Source organism: Anopheles gambiae, chromosome 3 (assembly GCF_943734735.2).
Source record: "Anopheles gambiae chromosome 3, idAnoGambNW_F1_1, whole genome shotgun sequence".
Lineage (NCBI taxonomy): Eukaryota > Metazoa > Arthropoda > Insecta > Diptera > Culicidae > Anopheles > Anopheles gambiae.
In genome coordinates this window covers 98,010,334-98,032,048 of record NC_064602.1, presented here as the reverse complement: position 1 = coordinate 98,032,048, position 21,715 = coordinate 98,010,334, and the positions used below count along the sequence as shown (strand labels likewise).

The following is a 21,715-nucleotide window of genomic DNA, read 5'->3' as shown; positions in this document are numbered from 1 at the left end:
TCGTTTTTCATGCGAAATATATCTTTTGCCACATCCACATGACTGTATCGATTGGAAAGGCGGGGGGTTTGGGTTGGTGCACCGGGATGCCTGTGAGTGGCCAACTCTTTTCTATCGCGGGGGTTGGCACGGGGGTTCAGCACTACCCGGAAGAGAGCGATGCAGGATGTGTTGTGAAATTAGCATAAAGCTCCTTTTGCCCGGTGCTGCCGCTGCTGCTGCTGCTGCTGCTGCTGGTGGTGGTGGAGATGCAGTTTTGCGTCTTCGTGCTCCCTACGTTGGAGTGGTGGGAAGAAGGTGGGAAGATGCGCATCCACAAGGACACATACAGACACATACTGATCGACCGACATATAGTGCTCTCGCTCGCAGTAAGCACGGCCTGATGGTCTGATTTCGAATGCTAGATTCATTATTGCGATTTTTGATGCACTCGTTGTTGGTGTGGCCGACCCAATACGATGGGGAGGGCACGTACACGCTGAGTGCAACTGGCAACTGGCAGCGCCGTGTGCAGATAATGAAACTAAATTTAAATAAGAATCCGACCCCGGCAGGCACAAAACGAACTTTGTGTCGCATTTTAAGCGGAGCGGAGTCATGTTTCTTAATTAACAATAGAAAGATAATGGAAAGACCATTTAAATCGTTGTTTTCAATGAGCATATGAATCGTTTGGTTATGAAATTATATTTAATTTTAAATTCTAAAATATTTAAAATATACAAGAGTATTTTTTTATCGATGTTTTTCATTAAAAACAACATGTTTTAACTTCTACATGCCAGCTTTTGTGTGGCAAAACAAATCGATAAATATCATTATTTATTGCCCAATCCTAACTCTGCCCTAAATCCATGAAATTAGCATAATCTCATCCCAGGCTCGTTCTTACGCACCCAATCAAAACGAATCCAGCGTTGCCCATGTAAGCCCCACAACGCCCAAAGATCGTTGTCCGCTTCAAAAAACCGATAGACTTTATGCAACACACACACACACACACACACACACACCCAATCCTTACTTGCCGCCGGCACCAGATGGACGGAGTGCCAAATGGAAATGGGAAAATGCATCCGCAAATAAATAATAAAAAACGCCTCTCCCGTGGTCCCCCTTTACCCCATGCCGTCGCACCTCCCCAGTCCATCGATTGCATTATTATTCTGATTATGAAATGCACTACACACTTCTTAGGCCCCGGCACCCGTAATTAAGTATTGCGCCATTCGGTCTGCCGGCAAAAACACTCTCCCCCCCGTCCAGGCTGCCGGCCAACGAATGCCTGGCACCGAAAGACGAATGGCCCAACTCACACACTCACACAGCCAAACAAACTGCCACCCTATTTTGGGGGAGAAGGTGTCGAGCATACAAACACGTCTCACAAACACACGCACACACCGAGCATCGAGCACACAAAGTTGCACACAGATGCAATCAAATTGATATTAGCATTGTGTTGCAGATATGGGTGCAATTATAAATGTACATAATTTGCTGTGGATGGAACAAGGGAGCGGGTGGCGGCAGCGGGTCGAGACGAAACTGTAAGAATTAGAAAATCCATCCCCGAAAAGCCCGCCTTCCTGTTCCAGGCGGCGGGAAGGATGGAGTGCCATTCCTCTCGTTCCTTCCGTCCCCCACACCTTCACATAATAATGCATAAACAACAACTACAGCTATAGCAATCGGGCCGGGTGGGCTGACTCCTTGCTTGCATTCTATATGCACCGTTCCTGTGAGTGTGTTAGTGTGTGTGTGTGTGAGTGTAAGGAACGGCTCTTCTCATTGTCTTCCACCGCACGGATTGGGCTCGTGTACAATTAGAGAGCAAATATTTCTGCATTTTCGAACCCGGGTTTGGCAAAAAACGGAACGGATCTTGAGGAAATCGTTGGGGTGTGTGTGTTTGCGGGTGAGCGGAGACGTACGAGAGTGCATATGCACATTAACTTAACCTTTTCCCTCCCAAATGTTCCAATGCGATACGCTCGTACGAGTCGGCGGGAACGGCAGGAACGGCACAGGAATGATCATTGGAGTACTCTTTGGACGTTATTTGAAATTATAATATATAAGTACCGGGCAGGAGTACCGTCCGAGCCGTGTACCGTGTGTTTGCAAGGAAGGATTGCACCTCGATAGAGCCGACGAGGGGTGGAAGACATCGTCCGTACCTGGTGTGCATATAAATAAAGGAGCTCATATAAAATCAATACTAATCAGTACGACTATCAACGTCTAACACTGTACACTTTCTACTTTCGCCACAAAAGCGGGGAAAGGATTGGTTCACGAAGGTGGAGGATGTTGTTGGAGGTTGTTTGAGATAGTTTCGTTGCATCTTCGATTTCGAATCGAGATCCGTTGGCACTAAATTGGAGAATTGTGTTGGAGTGGTGTTGGAAAGGTTGATAATTATCGCAATGTTTGGAAAGAAGGTTTTAATTAATTTAGATTCGTGTAAGGTTAAATTTAATCCACTAGCTCCCTCGGCAGAGTCAAACAGGATAACACCATATACTTTATGGGTTCAATTCCCGTTTGGACCAATTTCCAATCAATTAAATTAATTCCATCATTGTATAATACAAGTCTATATGGATTATCGTTGTTGTATCAGTTCAGAAGAGGGATAAAATAAGATGATTTCACGTGATTTTTTAACTTTTTGTATTCAATTGCTCACAAAATTAAACATCAGGGATGGTAATGTAGTAAATCCTTAATGTAACAATGTATAATACAAGAGTAGCTTAAAGTGGTGCAAGAAAAGTTGTTAAATACAGGGTTTTCCACTATTTATTGGTCAGTTCCCGTGATTTTTTTTGTGCGTTCCCACGATTTTTTGATCGTATCCCATAGATTTTTGGTTCGTTCCCATAATTTATTGGTATTATTCGATTAGATATCAATACAATGGGAAAAAAAATGCTGGGAAACGGCCAAAAAATCGTGGTAACGCACCAATAAAATATGAGAACCCACCAAAAATTGATAAATCCAATAAATCGTGGGAAACCCTGTAGGTTTGTTCAATTGAAAATACAAGGTGTATCAAATGTTCGATCTAATCAGTGTCTCTGTGCACCAAATAATCTTTTGAAATCATAACTAGGACATAAAAGTCAAGTTTAATGAGCATGAATATTTCAAGCGATATCGATTGAAACTTTTAAATAATTTCCAAAATTAGCTCAATATATTCCTGTACTGCACTCGCTATGCGTTATGGAGATTTTGCCATTTGTATATAGCTTCTGGGACCTCTCGATGGTCTATTTGTTAGAAGCGCCGGCTACTACATGGCCGGACAGCATCGATTTCCAACCGGTTCGTGTTGCCGTAGCAAGGGCTGACTATCCGGCTGCGGGATACTAAAACGTCTTAAAAGTTGTATAGGTCGATATGACCATGTTAAATAGAATTTATATTCATCATACAAACATATTTCTTAAGCGTGTATTTCATGTATTAAAAATATTCAATCTGTTTCCAAACATTATTACTGAATTGATTTAATCTTAGTTTTGATATAAATTCTGGTTATTACTCAAACTGCTTACAACAATTGCGATCAATCAGAACAATAATAAAAATAAGGCCTTGTTCGTCTAAAATATTCCCCAAAATTCAACTTACATCCGTTAAAACTGCTACATATGCAAACACATTTCCTGTAAAACTGGCCGCACCATAAAACGTCACCACCAAAAAACCCCTCACACACTCTACACTTGAATTTCTAAAAACTCGATTAACCGAAAACGCCGTTTCGTCACAATCCGTGCATTGAAATCTTTTTTATCAATGCCTCGCAGCTTCCGCACGCCCCGTCCCACAGCTTCTCCCCGCGTGCGGCGCACACACCGCACACGCGTGGATCGTGTGGACATTTGCGCTCCCGCTCCGCCGCGAAGCTTGATTCGTCAGTTTCCGTTTTCATCTTTTGCGCGGCTTCGCTTTTCCGAGCTCGCCATCCACGCTGCTTCCTATGTACTGCGTGCCGTGTTTGTGTGTGCAGCAAGGAGCATCCCCAATCCAACCAGCATCCACCTGGCACGGGGCGCGCCTGACTGGGGCTGCTTTATTTACTCGCACTCTCGCGCGCGCTCTTTCGCTCCCGGGGGTTTTTTTTTTTTTTGGCGTACGGCCAAAGAAAAAGTTCTCGCGAGCACATGTTTTCGATGGTACGAGCGCGCGAATACATAAAACGGCCGCGCAGAAAAATGGAGGAGAAATTGTAGAAACAACAACTCCACACCAAGGGGATGCTGTGGCATACAACAACAAAAAAGAGCAACAGCTCTACTAACGGCAGCAACAAAAAAAAAACAAAGAACCACACACATGTCAAAAGCTCCCCGCAAAAACGCTCGGCATATGTGCGCGCGCCAGAGCAGTAAAAAAACCAGCAGGGGAACGCGAAAAACGGGGTAGAAAATATATGCATGCATGCGCTGTGTGTATGTGTGTGCCCTCCATCCCACCCCATCTCCAGCTCCCCACTACTAAGATAATACAGAAGCAAAAACAAAACGTAAACGATAACCACGCTGTTGCTGCTGTTGCTGCTGCTGAGGATGATGCGACCGAAGGTAGTACCAGCACCGGCAGCGATGCTGCGGCTGCCCAAACGCCGCCCGAAGAAGCCCGCTTCGATATGATTTGTCATCTCTCGAGCCAAATGGTTCATATTTATTTTGCCACCCAGTGACCACCCCTCAAACCCCCCTCCCCTCTCAGTGGGGGAGGAAAATGACGACGGCGCGCAAGGGTTGAAGTCGTTTTTCCGACTTCGGGCGGATTTTTTCCCCGACCTGTTGTCGTCGGGCGTGTGTGTGAGTGTGCTTTTTTTTTGTTGCGCCTTCATCCACCGTCCACGTGCTTTGCGTCACGCGGTGGTAGCGCATTTTTGATTTTGCTCTTTATCTCACTCGCTCTTACGCATTCTCTTTCTCTCTCTTGCTCTCTGCTGTATTGCAAACCACAACAGCAAGGACTGGAGGATTTCCCATTCGCGTGCTCGGTTTGTGGCGCCCGCCCCGTTGCGAGAGTGCCCCGGTGCGGAAGCACAGTTGACCCGAACACAGAAGTAGGTGGTCACTAATGAATTGCTTACTTAACTTTCGCGCAAAGTCTTCTGGAATTGTGGTCTTTGGCTCATTCTCCGATTTCCCACCAATGTGTGCTGCTATTTGCCATTCTTCTGAGTATGTCCGTGTGTTTGTTTTTTGTCCTCTTCGTTTCGCGTCCAGGGCGTGGAAAACTCGCCCTGCCGAGCGAATGGCTGTAATGCTGCTGCTGCTGGGATGTTTTCGTTTCTTTTTCTCTCTACTTCTGTCGTTGCATTTCGTGGAAAAAATACGAACATTACTCGCAAACAAAATTTGTTATTTCGCCAGATGTGATGTGCATTAGTTTATTGCGAACACTGGTTCACTGGTTTAGCTTGTAGATGTTGATCACATATACGAGAATTTGGAAGAGATTTATTGGGAAGCACACTCAGTTAATCTGCGAAATGGGTGCATCAGCTCGAAAACATCGAGCTATGTTTTAATTACTTCACTTTTTGTAGTTAGAAGCTCCTTCTTGCATGAAGCTAAAAGCGACACTTTACTTGAGTGCTATTTTATCATTTATTTCCCGCGAAATTCATTCCACAAAACGCTAGAAGCTTTGTCGCCAGCACAAGGCAGCGCTTTATTGACGCAAAAGCTTTCTATATTTGCTTAATATTCGTGCACTCAACGACCGTTTCGACAATCCATCTCCGTGGAATCGAATTAATTTACTACCTTTTAAAATTGTACTCTTCCCCACTGCCATAACGTTGTGAGTTTCTCATTGTTAGCTGTGCAAACTACACTCTTTGCCGCTAAAACCGTGCATCTGTGGTTCGGACAAGTCAGGTCGAGCTCACTGTTTTCCACCCCCCAACGTACGTAAATCATTGATTTGCAAATACATTTAACGAAAGCAAAAAACGAACCTGTCCCAATGCAGCATACACACACATACACATATAGATGAGCAAAAGAAGCACTAGCAAATCCTCTGAACGGACCGGGGGATCCTCTCGGCAGCCCAGAAACTCAAAACGGACTCAAGCCGGACAGTCTCTCGCGGGCTGGCAAAAATGTTTGCCCGTATATAAATCTTTCATCCGCTATGCTCCACTTTGCGCAAATAATAATGCACAATGGATTCGCTGGAATGGCTTTTACATTTATTTTGTTCTATTTTCCTTCCCTCGCGCCCCTTGCCGCCCCTCGCGCCATGATTAATAGAATCAGCAGGCAGGCAGGTCGGAGCGGCAGCTCTAAGCGAGACTTTTTGCTGCGCTCCATATGCGGGGTCCATCTTGCCATTGCCACGGCCGCCAAATATCGATGCCGAAAACAAAAAAAAAAAGAAGTGCGGAAAAGTGGAATGGCACACACTAGCGCGGCGCAGCAGAAAAAAATATCGATCCTAATCTAAATGCTCATAAATGCTGCACAATGACGCTTCCGGTTTTTGTTCGAGCAAAACTCATTCTATTATCTATCCAGCCGCCCGCGCGCGCTCTGATCCATTCGCGGCACAAAGCGCGAGGCATGAGAGCGTCAGGTGTGACCGGTTCGAGGGTGAAAAATGACTCGAAACTCCCTCCGAGAGTCGGCGGTGCCAAGAGATCCTAACTTGTCCTGCCCGTGATAGAAGATCAGGAATGGGAGTGCAACAAAAAAGGGAACACCGGTTTCGGTGGGAGTTTGTTTTCTTTCCTTTTTTTCACTCCCTGCACCCCATTCCTCTATTATTGGGCGTTGCTGCAGAGAATTTGTACCAACTGTCCTCTCTGTCTGTGTGTGTATTGAACAAAGATACGGGAACGTACAGGAACCCATACGAGAGGACATTCGTAGGCAACAATGGACACCCCTATCCCTCCCACTCAGTTGTGTGGAATGGTCAATTCGCGAAAACGAAAACCGAATACAATCCGCGGCGATGGCGTAGTAATTAAAATTAAATCCAAAACGTGTGCAAAACTCCATTCCGGCATCATCTATTTTCTGTCTCTTTGGTTGGACAAAAAAATATCGTTCCAAAACCACCACCCACCCACCCTACTCCCGGAAGGGCCCCTAGCGGATATGGTAGTCAAAGGGAGGGGGGAGCAAAAAAAACAACAAGAGGAGGAAATCGTACACACACCGAACCTCATCGATGGCACTTCCGCACACTTTCGCGAAAAAGCCATTTACGGTCGGACACGGTGGCCGCACCACCCTAAGCATTGAGTGCTGCACGATGGAACCGTTACACTGCCAAAAGCAAAGTATGTGTGTGGGTGTGCATGTGTGGGGAATGGGGTGACGGAAATAATAAAAAAGCACCAAAAAGCAAAATGAATAACGTATCTCAAACGTTGCAGCACTTACTTTGATACGGCGCAGTAGCCTCTTTTTTTGGGGTATTTTTCGGCGAATGCCGCCTGGGATGCTGACCGAGAAGAGTGGATGAGAGGAGGGAGGTTGTGTGCGCTCGCGAAGCAAAAGAAAAACTACCGCGATGGGTGGTATGCGCTGTCCGGGGTTTTGGAAGATTAATCTAAATACATGCGCCCTGGTGTCGTACGCGCGCGCTCCATAAAACGAACGACCGACCGTGATGCATTTCGGCTCACTCACACACACACACACACTCATGAGGGGTTTGAGTTGGGTGGACGATCAGCAACCCCTTTTTTTCCTTACGCAAAAATGACATCCGCGATTTGTGCTGGAAAATGCTGGAGAAGCGAGAAACCTCCACACACTCGCGCGCGCCGTTCGCTTTTTGCCGAATAAAAACAACACTGATGCCGTCTCCTATCCCATCTTCATTTCCGGTTGTACCCGAAACGGGGAGGAATGGGTCAGCGCTGATGGTCAGCGTGAAAATTACATCCTTTCTGGGATACGAAGGAAGCAGCGAAGGGTGAGACAGTTTCAGTCCACCCGGTTACCGTTTCCGTAATTCCGCACAAATTCGCGAACCCACACGCGCGAAATTGGGCATTTTTTATTCAGCAGCAGGAGGCGGGGTACAGGGGGAATAAAAAAACCCCGGAAAAACTTTTCCTCGAAACCGTTCTATTTGGGCAGCTAAATCAAACTGTATTTATTCCCCACACTCCTTCGAGCGTCCACAGGGGCGCACGGCAGACGGCAGTTGTTTGAGCAGAAAGTTGGGGGAAAAAATGTGGCCAAAAATTTCAATACACTAGTCCCCAGTTGATGGTGTACGGGGCGGGGTTGTTATTCTTTCCCCACCCCATTGGCGAAGCGATTCCAAGCGAAGAGAGAGAAGCCGGAAAAAACCATCGCCTACGTAAACGAAAAGCGTCAAATAAAAATGTATTAAGCTACTGCTACCACCCATCATACTTACACTCCGGAGAAGGGAGGTATAGTTCGGGGAGCTAGTTTCTCCTATGTCTACTTCGATTTTGCGTGACGCTCCAAAGCATCCCAATAGCTCGGTGCCCGTTCAGCAGTCGAACGAAGCGTATGAGCAAAAGAGAGTCCGATCCCTTGCATGATACTGGACGGGTTAAAAAAGAAGCCTCTCGCCAACGAAAAATGACCATTTGTTCGTTAATTTTTGTTCGATTTTCTTTTTCTCTAGCAGCAGCAGCAACAACAAAAAAACAGCACAGACATTTGCCCCCCAAAAGTACTGCAAAACTCTCCACTACAGTCTCCAGCTGTGGGCGTATGAGGTGAAACATACACTTTGGATTTGGAGAAAAAAATGTACATATGCCTCCTCCTTCGCCCTCAAGTCCTCGAGAACTTAACTTTTCCAACTCCGACTGCCGCTTTTGCACCCCCAGTAAAAGGGTATATCGTTCGATATAAAAATTTATTTAAATATAAATGCACTTTCGGAGGTGGAGCGAACGATACTGTGCCGCCTTTGCCACCAGTGCTGGCTTGCAAATTCTAATTTTTATTTTCTTCCCCGTCCCGACTGCACAGGTAATTGGATGGAGGGATGGAGGGATCGGAAAAAAGGACACTAAAGCCACGGAATTGCTTTCCATTATGTTGTGTGTGGGGTGCACACATAGGTGGCACGGATGGTCTAGGGGTCGTTTTTTTTTTTTATAGTGGGAAGGCAGAAACATTCCAGAACCGGTGCCACTTGCAAAAATCATCCCAAAACCGGGGAAAGGCGCGAGCGAGATCGTTGTCCAAAATCCTCCAAAAAAGTGTGACACAGAGGACAGGGGAGGAGAGTGAAGTGGGGCGATTTTGTTAGTGGTTATTGCTTGCTTGCTCTTAAGCTTCAGGAAAGGAGTCCACAGAAAAAAAAACACACACCCCCAACGCACATACATGATTCGATCGTTCTTACGCGTCGAGCTGCGTATGCAGCACGGGTAGAAAGAGCGGGAAAACTGCAATAAAAATGCACTTCCACACACAAACGCACGAAACGCACCACCACCCATAGCGAGAACCTAATGCTGTGTGGGGCTGTTTCGGCATGCGTGCATGCGTCCTCTTCAATTCATTTCAGTGGAAGGGAGTGTGAGGATGTGAGGGGACGAAACTAGATCCGCGAGCAAGTGTATGTGTGTGTGTGTGTGTAGACGCGTACGTAATTTTCGGCCTACTACAAAACGGGGAAAACTAGCCACCCGACACTGATCGGGTAGGGCTATCTTGTGCTGCACTTTTTGTCTTGCCGTCCTAACCAACACACATACACACCTTTAGCGGAATGGACCCAATCGCGAACGGGAGTGCTAAGGGCGCGCAATCACGCAGTGGAATGGAAAGGGGGGGGAGGGGGGGGAGAGGGGGCAGCTATGTTCCGTTGTTTTTATTTTCCCTAGTTTTTCGTTGGTCACATTTCATTTTCTTCTCCACTGACGGTCGGTCAGCCGTACTCTATCGCCGCACTGCTTTTGCCTCATTTTAATCTCGATTGTGTGTATTTTCTTGTTGGTTTTTGAAACGCTGTGCACTTCTCTGTGTATGTGTGTGTGTGTGTTTATGCATGTATTTTCCTCCCCACACATGTGCGCTTAACTTTGCACTTTTGGTGATCGGAAACACAAAAATAAAGGGAAAAATAACCACCTTCTCTATGATGCTTGCCGTGGCGGGTGGCGTTTGGGGGGAAAGCGGTAGAGGCAAAAAAAATCACCATAAAATCCTCAAATGCTCTTCCCACGTGGAAAGCTTCCACAGCTAGAAATGACCGCAGTTGCTGGCGCGGGTTGTGTGCAGTAGCAGTACGAGGTTTAGAGAGGACGAGAAAATATGCAAACTCTCTCTCTTTTTCTCTCTCTTTTTCTCCTTCGTTTTCCCTCATCCCTTATCTACAGCGTCCACCATCGATCCATTGGTCATCTTTTCCGAATGGGAACCAAGCGATTTTTCTCTACGAGTATGTGTGGTCTGCGACTCTTGGGGGGCGGGAAATGTGGATGGAAATTCTAACGTTCAAACTCTCCAATCACACACAAACACACGCTCACACCCCGCTGCACACCCATGCTTTGGGTAGAATTTCCAAATCCATGTGTGTGCGCGCCTGCGACGCTGTCCAGGGGACATCGCTTTTCCGAGGGTCCGGGTGATTTTTTTTTATTTCTTCCAGCAGCAACACCACCCAGCTCATTGCTTACTTTTTTGGTTTTTCTTTGCAATGAAGTACACAAACAGGCACACACACACACACACACTGGGCAGTGGATGATAGTGTGTGCGGGATCGGTGGGTGGGCGCCCGCCGAGAAAATACATAACAAAGCGCGTGGACTGCAAATATATCAACGGCAAAGGCTCGTTCGAGTTCGGGTGCCGTGTGTGCCGCGGATTTTTATTTTCCCGATCCCCAATGCAATGTGTGTGTGTCGGTGAGTGTGGGTGGTACTTTGGGTGCCGTTTCGGGGGACCCATCCCGTCCGTCGACTTCTTTTTGTGGTGAGAAATAAAATCGCAACTGCAAAGGAAGCGCAAAAAGCCACACGGGAAAGCGGGGTTTTCCAGCGGGGTTTCTGTGTTTTTTTTTGCGTTTTCTCAGCTTCCGTGACTCTTTCTACTGCGCTTTATTCTTTGGGTGGCTTGGTGAAAACCCGGGTTTGGCTTCCAGCTTCTTTTTTGTCTTTTGGGCAATGAGATTTTGAGTTGATTTTCTCCTTCTTTATGGTGTGGTTCGCGAAATGCGCAACAACAAAAAACCTAGCGATCCTGATCAACAGCGAGATGTGCAAACGCTCGTCTCCTGTGTCCCCTTTTGAAGCTGGAGGGGGGGGGGAGATAGAGGGGAAGGAAGTGGAAATCGTGTTTGGACATACGCACACATATGTGAACAGCCAGTGCCAAGGGCCACCTTTCGCAACAGTCGCCCAACAAGCAGCCGGCAGCTGGATGGCAATGAGATGCGATTTAATTTTTTCCCACTCCTCTTTCGAATTTGCATCGTTTTGCGCCGAGCTTGACGGAAATTTCGCGAATAATGAAGCCTCACAGTCTCTTCTTTACCGTTTGCATATAGAATGCTTTTCAGCCCAAAATGGTTATGTTCATTTCGTCGCGCTGATCGCCCATTCAGGAATGGAGTTTGATATGAAACATTGAGAAGTAAAAATGTTTGCATTTTTTACCATCTTAGTGTTATTTTCACGCCTTTTAGTATATTTTCAACATTTTTTAAAACACATTCCATTCTATTCCTATGCACAAAATACATTCCTTTCTGTTAAATCGTAATATTCGCACATCTTGCCGGTGTTTTACTGTACAATCTACAGCGAATAGTTTGTGCGAGCACAGAGTACATATGCGCAAGCATAATACATGTTTGTCCATAAACTACGATCAGGCCATTCCCCCTTGGTACCGCAATGCAATGTGCTCACAAAAACCAGGATCCAGAAAAACCATAAAAAACAACCTCCCTTCATCAAGCCCCATAACGATGCAAACGATGTTACATTTTACAGCCGCGCACAAATTTCGGACGACGACGACGAGATATTAATTCATGCAAAGCATCTAGCCAGTGGAGAGAGGGAGAGGAGAAACAGAGAGAAAGAGCAAAAAATAACCAAATCCCGCTACGCCCAATCCAATCAAACTCGCGCATTGCACGGTTTTAGCAGGACACGCGGCACGGGTTCGCTCTGTTCCTGTGCAAAACAAAACCGCGCAGCAAAAAAAAACCTTATTTTAGGACTCGCAGCGGCACTGCAAAAACAAAAATTTCCCCAGAAAACTTCCCAAACGCCGGGTCCCGGGCACATCTAAGCTGCCATCAATATTCGCGAACACACGCGCGCGCCCAGCCTCCGCTCCAGCCACCCGGCCAAATGTCGTTCGCCAAAACAACTTCTAAGCCAGCCACCGGGGTAGCTGCCAGTGTGCACGGGGAAAATTTGATAACGGCTGCAATATTTTGTCCGAATCACACCTTTGCAGGCGTGAAATATGGACACGCCGAAGGACACACACCACCACCCGGGGTAGCAGTGAAGTGGCACCACACACGAAACCCCACTTTACACACACTCTCCCCCCCCCCCCCCCATTCTCTTTTGGAACGGTGGCGGGAAAATCGAATGAAAATCTGTCTAGCGGAAACGTGGAAAATGTGTTTGAAAACGGCAACAAAAAAAGGAGCGTTGGTTGATGCAAATAATACACACACACACACACAAGTGAGCAAAGTTTTGCCCCGCAAAAGCCCTCTCTGTGGAGATGGAACGGAGCCAGCGATCCGGGAAGAGGCAGAAGGAGGGCACTGCGAGCATGCAGGCGAAAAGAAATTATGGCAAAAATGGAATTACGATCTCCCGCTTTGCTCCCTCGTACACCCCTACTGCCCGCCCGCCAGTAAAGTAATGCACACCACCAAAAAACAAACAAACTTACAAACAGAGAAACAGAAGAAAAAAATCAGGCACACACTGATATAAATTAAAACATCATCGCGCATAACTCTTTGCGCGCAAGGAGCAGCAGCCCAAGCACACGTGGCCTGCTGCGCTCGAGCTGCTTTTTGTGCGGAATGTTGGCTGGGCAGCGGTATCGATGCGCATGGAATGGGAAGACAAGCGTAAGAGACTGGCTGATGTTATTATTTTTTCGCCGTGAAACTCATGGCGGTGGGAGGATAGTTTTTTGGGGGGGGGGAGAGGGTGCATCCAGTTGCACTTTGTGGCACTAGGTAGTACCTTCCCCATTCTCTTTAGTAATAGGATAAGGGGTGATCGTTTTTATTTCCCCATTTTTCCACTACTCTCTCTCTCTCTCTCTCTCTCTCTCTCGCTGGTGCGGCCGTTACTATCCATATTGTACTTTACAACATCGTTCATATCGACAAAGTCGTTTCGGGGGATGATGGAGTGTAACGTGAGGAGAGGGAGTTGAAGTGATTTGCTATGCACTACCTCCAGCCTTCCGCCCGCCTTCTCCTGACCTGACTACATTACCAACGACGGCCAACGACGACACATCGTCGCGCAAAGTTCGCGCAAACGCTTCGACGCTGTAATGTGGCTGGTCTCACGCGCACTCTCACATGTCCACAGACGTGGAAGAGTTTCCTCGCATTAAAAAAAAACGAATAGAAAAATAATCACAAACACACGGGGACGAGCAAAAAAAATGCACTAAAGCGTGGGGTGGAGGAATGGGAGTCGAGCAAATAGAGAGAAAAAAAGTCAACGTAATAAAGCATTAGCATTGCACACATTATAAACATCACCCATCGTACACGAGCAAAAGTAAAGAGAGAGAGAGAGAGAGTGCAAGGACGGAGGGTGGCCATTCCGGCACCCTCGATGGAATGAAAAAGTCAAATTCCCTTCTTTCGGCCGTCCCTTCCTTTCCCACCGCCCCAGCACAATAAAGCGGACGTGTCCTGTCAACGGGCGCTTTTTTTAATCGTCTTCGTCTACCACGGTGCGCATATATTGGATTGGAGTTTTCTATGCTTGCACGAGGGGAGCGAGGTGCAGGTGAAACGGGGGGTGGGGGGGTGCTTTTCGCGACAACGACGGTGTGCGCGATGTCCGTCCGTTCCAACATCTGGTCATTTGCCTGGGCAGTGGCTGGACTTCCCATCCATCGTCTAACAAACGCGTCGTCGTCGTCTATCGTCGTCCATCGAACGTAGCTATAGCGAACAAAATGAATGTCAACTCGGTGGGAGGACGGGGGTGGAAGGGTTCGGTAGAAGGAGGGGAAAAGGTAAATCGCGTCCTCGTTCGCGCCCTGTATTGGTCCGCCAGTGGTCCTGGGGGAACGACTTTTTTTTGCTCTTCTTAACCCTTGAATGTTTTCAATTCAAACATTCAATCACGGGAAAGCGTTTTACGCCAGCACAACTAAACGACGTGTCAATCGATTCGAATCGAACACAGTTTTGTGGGGCGCACGTTTACCTTCAATTCCATTGAAGTTGTGATTTATTGCACAATTTAGCTTAACTGTTTCTAACTCACCAGTTCGTGCAAGTTGTAAGCGAATGGCACATATCGACGCTACCTTCTATCCCCTGCCAATGAAGGGTTAATTTACTCATTTGAATTTTTCCTGCACAAGGCAGAATGATTATTCTTTCCCATGTACAATGTACGGGGCAGTTTTGTTTTCGCTTCTTTGCTGTCCCTTCACTCCCCATTGCGCGTTCCCCATCCCCATTGCTTTCCCTCGGCTAAACACTCCTTCTTTCTAGTGCGCTTTTGTTCCATCGCAATTGCCTTCAACGTGCGCGCGTAATTTCGCGCGTTTCGTTTTCCAACCCTCCACTCTCCTCTTACCCCCTCACACGACCGAAACCCCCTCGCGTTAGATTCAACTTTATTGTTGATCGTAATCAACATCAACATCGACTCATCTCCTTCGTTCGCGTTCTACCGTTTGTGGGGACGCGGCGAGAGACTGCAGTGGGTGTAAAAAAACGAAGAAGAAAATAAAAATCTACACACACACACATCGCATCGGACAGAGACGTATGGTAACTGAATTTAAAACACCCACGCCTTATATCATTATGGCGATTATTATGCGACTGGATAAAGGTCTACAGAGACAGGTGTAATGGCGAGGGGATCCTTTTTCTCTTTTTTTTTTGTTCGTATGGCTCTGTTTCTCTCTGTCTCACTCACACACGTTATATCTTTTGCGCTGATCTTTTCGAAGCTTACCTCATTTCCATTCCCGCGATGGACAGCGTCCATCTAGGTTACGGGGCGCATGAAGGGAGCACGGGGAAATCGCGTCCCCGCGTCGTTCATCAATACATACCGCCCCCGGTTAGAGGAGGGAGGATATTGCACACGTAGTGCTGCACCCTGACGCGAACCTCAATCATCCTAACGCCTCGAATGGCAGGGACAACGATCCAGAACGAAAATCGTCCGAGCCATACTAGCGAGTAATCATGATTCCTGACGGCGCTGCCGCGCAAAGACGGGGAGGGGAGCTTGGATAACGCGACTGCAAAAAAGTACCCTTATTTTTCTCTCACCCTTCCACACACACACACACACACACACACACAGAAATGGGTGGGATGTTTGAGTTTCTCGCCATCCCGACGATAATCATATTTCTCTAGGCGCTTGCTGCTAGGCGAAAATATTTTACACAAACATACACATACGCACACACACACACACACGCCACCCACATTTTACATGGCCACCCCTTGCTAGACCGCGCGGAAGGCAATCACCGCTGTCCGTCACCATCCCCACCCCTTCTCCCGCCCTCTCTCATTATATCAGCAACTTATCGATGTTTTGCAATCCAACGATGCATCTGGCCCTGGGCCTGGGCCGTCCTTTCGCCCGTATCCTTGCAATAGAAAAGCGGCCGATTGAGGGAGAAGCAGCAAAGGGGTGCGCAAAGGTGGAGGGGTGAGACTACCATTGCATCCATCGCTGTGGAGTACACCGTGCGGACGGCTTAACCGGCTCCTCGTCCTTAACGCAGCGCTTGTGTAGTAGCCTCATCAGCTCGCGAGGGTTACAGCGAGAGCGAAAGAAAAACGATAGCAAAAAAATCGCAAATTTGCTGGAAAAAACGGGAGGAAAATTTCCACACACACACACACACACACACACACACACACACACACACACACACACACACACACACACCTACACACGCGCTGGCATATGAAGTTACTTTGTGGGAGGAAATTGATGAAGGAGAATCGTTTGCCGCGGGTTGGGAAGGGAAACGGGGAACAGGGAAGGAGACGCACCGGAGACTTAATAATGCTGCCGCTCTGGACATGGCTCTCGATGGTCCGGCCGACCGTCCATCCGTTCGCTCGTTCGCTCGTTCACTTCAACCGGGCCCGGGCAGCTCGGGCCAGTTCGTTCATTAATTTGGTGAAATAATTAAAATAGATTGGACCATCGTCATCGGGTCCGGCACCGGGTGAGAAGGTGAGGGAATGTGCTCCGGAGGGGAACGGGGGTCAATATGAGAGGAGTGGACAGAGCCCCAGCCCCGCGGTGTATGGTATGGCGCACTGAAGTTAAAAATCAACTCATCACTAACTAAGGCCGATAAACATGTGCTGCTGGAAATATGGTTTGTGTGAGTGGGATATTTTTTCCCTTTCCATCTCTCTCTCTCTCTCTCTCTCTATTTATTTCTAAGAGGGCAAGAAAGAGGGTGAAACGAAACGAGTGTCAATAATATTATCGCTTCGAACCGTTTGGTGAACCCGGTGTGTCTCGATGTGAGTGTTTGCCCGTGCTGACGTTTGATTGCAGATTTTCCTTCTTTATGTTCGTGTTTTTCCACACACACACACACACACAAACACATACACGGTACCGCCATACGTTGAGTGGATAGGGTTCGAGGTGCCTTCAGGGTAAAATTTGGCACCCGGCGACTCGGTGTTAACCAAATAAGGCACTTTGTGTGTGTGTACATGTTTCGGTTGATTTTCCACCCTGTGATATGAAAATTTTGAAATAAAAATTAATCGACGTTTAGTCTGTTCGGTTGCTTCCATCAGGCGGTTTTCTCTTCATTTCAATCTTTTGCATATGAGATTGGCATTGTGGTAAAATGATTGTTTGATATGAACTTGTTCCTTATGCACAGATAGTATACAATAGTTTAAAGAATATCAGTTTAATGTGATATTGTTAACATTCAACTAGATTTCTTATAAACGATTAGTTGCTTTTGCGAGGCATATACTTCAAATCTCTCCAGCTGGTAAGATTCAACAAGTGGTTTAGTAAAATATGAAGACACGCCTTCCTTCGTGGGATACAGAAAAACATCCAGCATGAGATTCAACGGGAGTATTAAGGCATTAAAAAAGAGACAGAGTGAGAGAGAGCTAGAGATCACGTGTCTCTACTCTTTACTTATATAACGTACAAAGCAATACGTATTATGCTGTGTCCAGTAACACATCTAATTTCATAAATTGAAATTAATTTTAAACGAAATGATACTTTAGTTGCTTTGTACATATTGCCACAGAACTAACTCAATGTTCCTCCCTTTTCTACCCCACAGAATAGAAGACGAAGTGAGCACTGTAGCCGGTCGAACAGTCCATTTCTCAACCCAACGCCGGCCGATCTAGAGGGCCGGTGTAGCAACAGCAGCAAACCGACGGGAATCCTGCGTACCGTCGCCCAGGACAAGATGTCACCACTCTCGATGCCCACCGGCCCGAGCGCCACATCGACGACGGCCGCCGCAGCCGCCGCAGCCGTGGCCGCCGCCCAAGTACACCTGAACGGAACTAGTGAGTACATATCGAACACCACCGCCTCCCGTGCATGTGCAACACCCACGAGCGAAGGTTAAGCTAACACCACGTTCCCTCCCTCCTGTACACCCCCCTCCCATTCCTTTCCAGTGCAAGACATGATCAATCTGCAGAAGCTGCAAAGCCTAGCCCAGCTAACGGGGGCAAGCGTTCTCGGGCCGAGTTTGGGGCTGCCGACGTCCCCGCTGCTGGGCAACTCTCCCCTCAACCTAAGCCTCTCGGGTCAGAACCACAGCCCGCAGGTGTTGGGGCTCGGGCCGGCTGCCCCAATTGCAGCGGCCGCACCCCAGATGCCTCAGCTGCTGCTCGCGTCCGGTCAGATTATGCAGGGCATTCAAGGTGCCCAGCTACTCATACCGACGTCTCAAGGTAATGCTCTCGCTGCTGAAAAGTGTCACTCCCACTACGAGTACTACTGTACGCACTTGATCTATTCCGATCCTAGGCATTGCAACTCAAACCATCCTGACGATCCCGGTCGGACAGCAGGTGATATCCAACATGAGCAGTGAGGCGCTACTACAATCGCTGAACTTTAACAACTCGCTGAGCGAAACGCTTAGCTCGCAGGCGGCCCAAGCGGCCGCGGCTGCTGCTGCCGCCAGTGGTGGTCTCTTCGCTCCACCGAGGGATGCCCAGGGAACCGGGTCCGGTGGTGGGTTGCTTTCTACGCAGCTGCTCGGTTCGGCTGCTGGAGCGCACGCGCAACAACATTCCCCGAAAGGTTTGCACTACGCCAACCATCACCACCATCACCACCATCACCATGGAGATGTGAAGTTTAAGCCAAACGCTTCCTCCACCTCCTCCTCGTCCTGCTCCTCTTCGTCGGTCGTCGTATCGGGGGCGAGCTGTATGTCCTCGGTTCATGATACCCACCGGCAGCAACACCTTCCGCCCGGCCACTCGCTGTCGTCCGCGTCTGCCTCCTCCAACACGCTCGACCATCGTTCGGCGGTCGCTGGACGCATGACACCGGACATGCATCGGGTGAAACTGCAGGCGGGCGACTCGCCGAAGCGAATCTCGCTCGTCGCATCCTCTCCACCCGTGTCAACCCATAGCCGACCGGCCAGCTACGCCTCCTGCTCGTCCTCACCGTACGACAAATCGATGACGCTGAAGCGTGCCCTTTCGCCACCGGCCACCCTGAACTGTACCACGCCGAGCAGCAGCAGTAGCGGCAGCGGCCACTCCAGCAACGGCCATCTGCAGGTGAACGTCCACAGTGCCATCAGTGCGGCGAGTCCACGCTCTCCATCGGACGCCAGTGCAATCAACAGGTAGGCTTCAGCGCTACAATCAATGCACGATCGATCGATTAACGTCTTCTGTTGGACTTTTGGTTCGATGTTTCTCATCTCCAGACTTGGTCTACCGACTGGTGGAGTGGATCTGCTCCCATCCAAGTCGAAACTATCGCCCGGTGGTTCGTCCAGCTCTGGCCTACCGCTCACCAAGGATCAACCTTCAAGTCATCCCCATGCGTCAGTCTCGCCATTGCACCACCATTCCTCCTCGGGACCGTCGGCACCGGGATCGACTGGTCGGCCAGGGTCCTGCGATCTGGAGCTGATAGAGCAGCATCAGCACCAACAGCAGCAGCATCACCGGGCTCCGTCGGCGGACGACCTGGAGCTAGAGAAACCGTCCACCGTCGGCAGTAGCAGCGGTACGGTGCATCAGCTACAGAAGCGATCCCATCACAGTGCAGCCAGCACACCGCCACCGAAACTGAGCCCGGCCGGATCGACCGGTCGGCTATCGCACAGCGACGACGACGATGACGACGCATCGAACCACGAGTTTCTGGAAGAGCATCCAAGTAAGCCAAAGGTTTAGTTCTTCTGATTTTAGCTGTCAATTTTTCCGTAGTTTCTAAGAACAGAGTGTTTTCCAATGTAATCATGTAATGAACCGAACGACTTGAAACTGAAATGAGTTGAAAAATGAGTTGCCCTCCGCTGTTTGCTCTCGATCAATCTCAATTAAATCGAGTCAGCGGACGTCATCGTACCCCGATCGTTAAATCTCGATCACAAGTGCTTCTACCCTTTCAAAAAATGAGGCACATTGTCGAACCTTGCCGCATCATAATTTACTCCATGTTGTCGTCTAACGGTTCTGTAACGAAAAATTAAGTTCACTGTCCCTTCGGCCCTGCATTTACGTCATCGCACAAATAAGATCGACCCTCATTCCGTGCGGAAAACGGATTGCCGGCTGAAGCATATGTCATTCGTGTTCAATTCTTTACAAACTCGCCCCCGTTCCTGGGCCCTCCGCTATTGGCTGCAGGCAGCAGCACCGGCAGCAGCGACACATCAGGGACAGCTTGAGCCCGGCTCCACGAGTCAATTAATTTGACATTCTTTATTAACGCTTAATTTACGCTAAACATTTCCCTTAATGTGCTTTATTAGTCGCGTTCCTGGTACTTTCGGAACGGGTCCGGCGACTCCAACGCGCGCGCTCGAGCGTCTTTTTACATTATACATGATTGTAGAACATTTGCTTCTGTGGCCACCGGTTGATCGCAACTGCTATGTGGTGGGGTTGGGCTTGCCAATAACGCGAGTTCAATAATATCACTCTTTCGCTCTCTGTCTCTTGCTCTCGTATCGCGTTCCCACTCCGGCCACAGCTTCCACCCTTGTGCCAGTGTGCCTTGGTTGGTCTTGGTCTATATTGGTTTAATTTTCTTTACCTCCACTCTCTCTCTCTCTCTTTCTCTCTTTCTCCCCCATCTTTTTTGTCCGCGTTCCATCGGCTCCAGATGAGTTAACAATCAATCAAACTAATTGCAACGTGGTGGACGGTATCGATCTGGACGACATCAAGGAGTTCGCCAAGGCATTCAAACTGCGGCGACTGTCGCTCGGGCTCACGCAAACCCAGGTCGGCCAGGCGCTGTCCGTCACCGAGGGACCTGCCTACAGCCAGAGTGCCATCTGCAGGTAAAAATGCTTTAATTATTATTCATTCAAGAGACTTGCATTAATTAGGGATGGTTAGGGCAATTTGTACAATAACCAAGTTTAAGATCAAAACATTGTTTTCGAACACAAAAAGACAACAGAAAAAAGTATAATCTCTTGAACAAAGCTAACTTTAATCATTAACTTGAGTAAATCATTACGAGCAACACGTTTTTTGGCCTATTCAAAATTATTCCCATTGCCCAAAAACATGCATATATTTGTGTATCCGACCGGTTAACACACACGTTGCCAGGACATTGTTTCGTTCCGCTTAGCATTTCGGACAACGGCTCACAACGGTTCGCTGGGTTCCGGGCGCGGCTTCGAGGTTAATCGACATTAATTAACCAACCGACCGCCGCGACCGACGCGAGTCCGTTGTCCGGCAGGCTCTTGGCAACGGACGTTCCGAACAAAACCAAAAGCATCCGTTTTACACGCTGTACTTATCGTTTGTTTCTTTCCATTGTTTCTTCCTTTTCTTCTTGGTTCCTTTTCTTTCTTGGTTTGGTTTTTGCCAACAAACAAACAAACAAACAAAACCATGCTCACAAAAATAAATCAAACAAACACGTGATGTTGCCATCCCCCGCCCAAAACTGCCAAACCTCGTGAACTGCGTCGCTGACACACCGAAACGAATCAACACACATGTACCAACACACCAACACATACATACTTCATTCATACATACACACACACGCACACACAAAACCAGTGCTCTCGCCGCCCAGATGTATTGTGCAGCGCAACTTTCATCGCAGCAGCAGCAAATGTATGTATTAATTGATATCAATATGGTAGCAATATTCCGTTTTTTTCTGCTTTCTTTGCTCTTGTTTTGTTCCTTTCACCCTTCCTTACCCCCTTTTACTTTGTACGCTTGGCTGTGTTAACCCACACACACACACATTTTCAGTT

General features: G+C 48.0%; 1 protein-coding gene across 6 annotated transcripts in view; it reads left to right on the top strand.

Moving 5' to 3' along the window:
- LOC1280360 (POU domain, class 6, transcription factor 2) overlaps positions 1–21,715 on the top strand; it is a 54,001-nt gene that overhangs the window by 29,101 nt on the left and 3,185 nt on the right. For 5 of the 6 annotated variants that reach the window (XM_061653809.1, XM_061653808.1, XM_061653805.1 and 2 more), the window contains 6 exons: positions 17,555–17,789; positions 17,904–18,182; positions 18,259–19,096; positions 19,181–19,638; positions 20,590–20,770; positions 21,513–21,569. In XM_061653809.1, coding sequence (XP_061509793.1) covers positions 17,555–17,789; positions 17,904–18,182; positions 18,259–19,096; positions 19,181–19,638; positions 20,590–20,770; positions 21,513–21,569 — 2,048 coding nt within the window. The remainder of the gene's footprint in view (positions 1–17,554; positions 17,790–17,903; positions 18,183–18,258; positions 19,097–19,180; positions 19,639–20,589; positions 20,771–21,512; positions 21,570–21,715) is intronic. The other variant, XM_061653806.1, reaches the window with a different exon arrangement.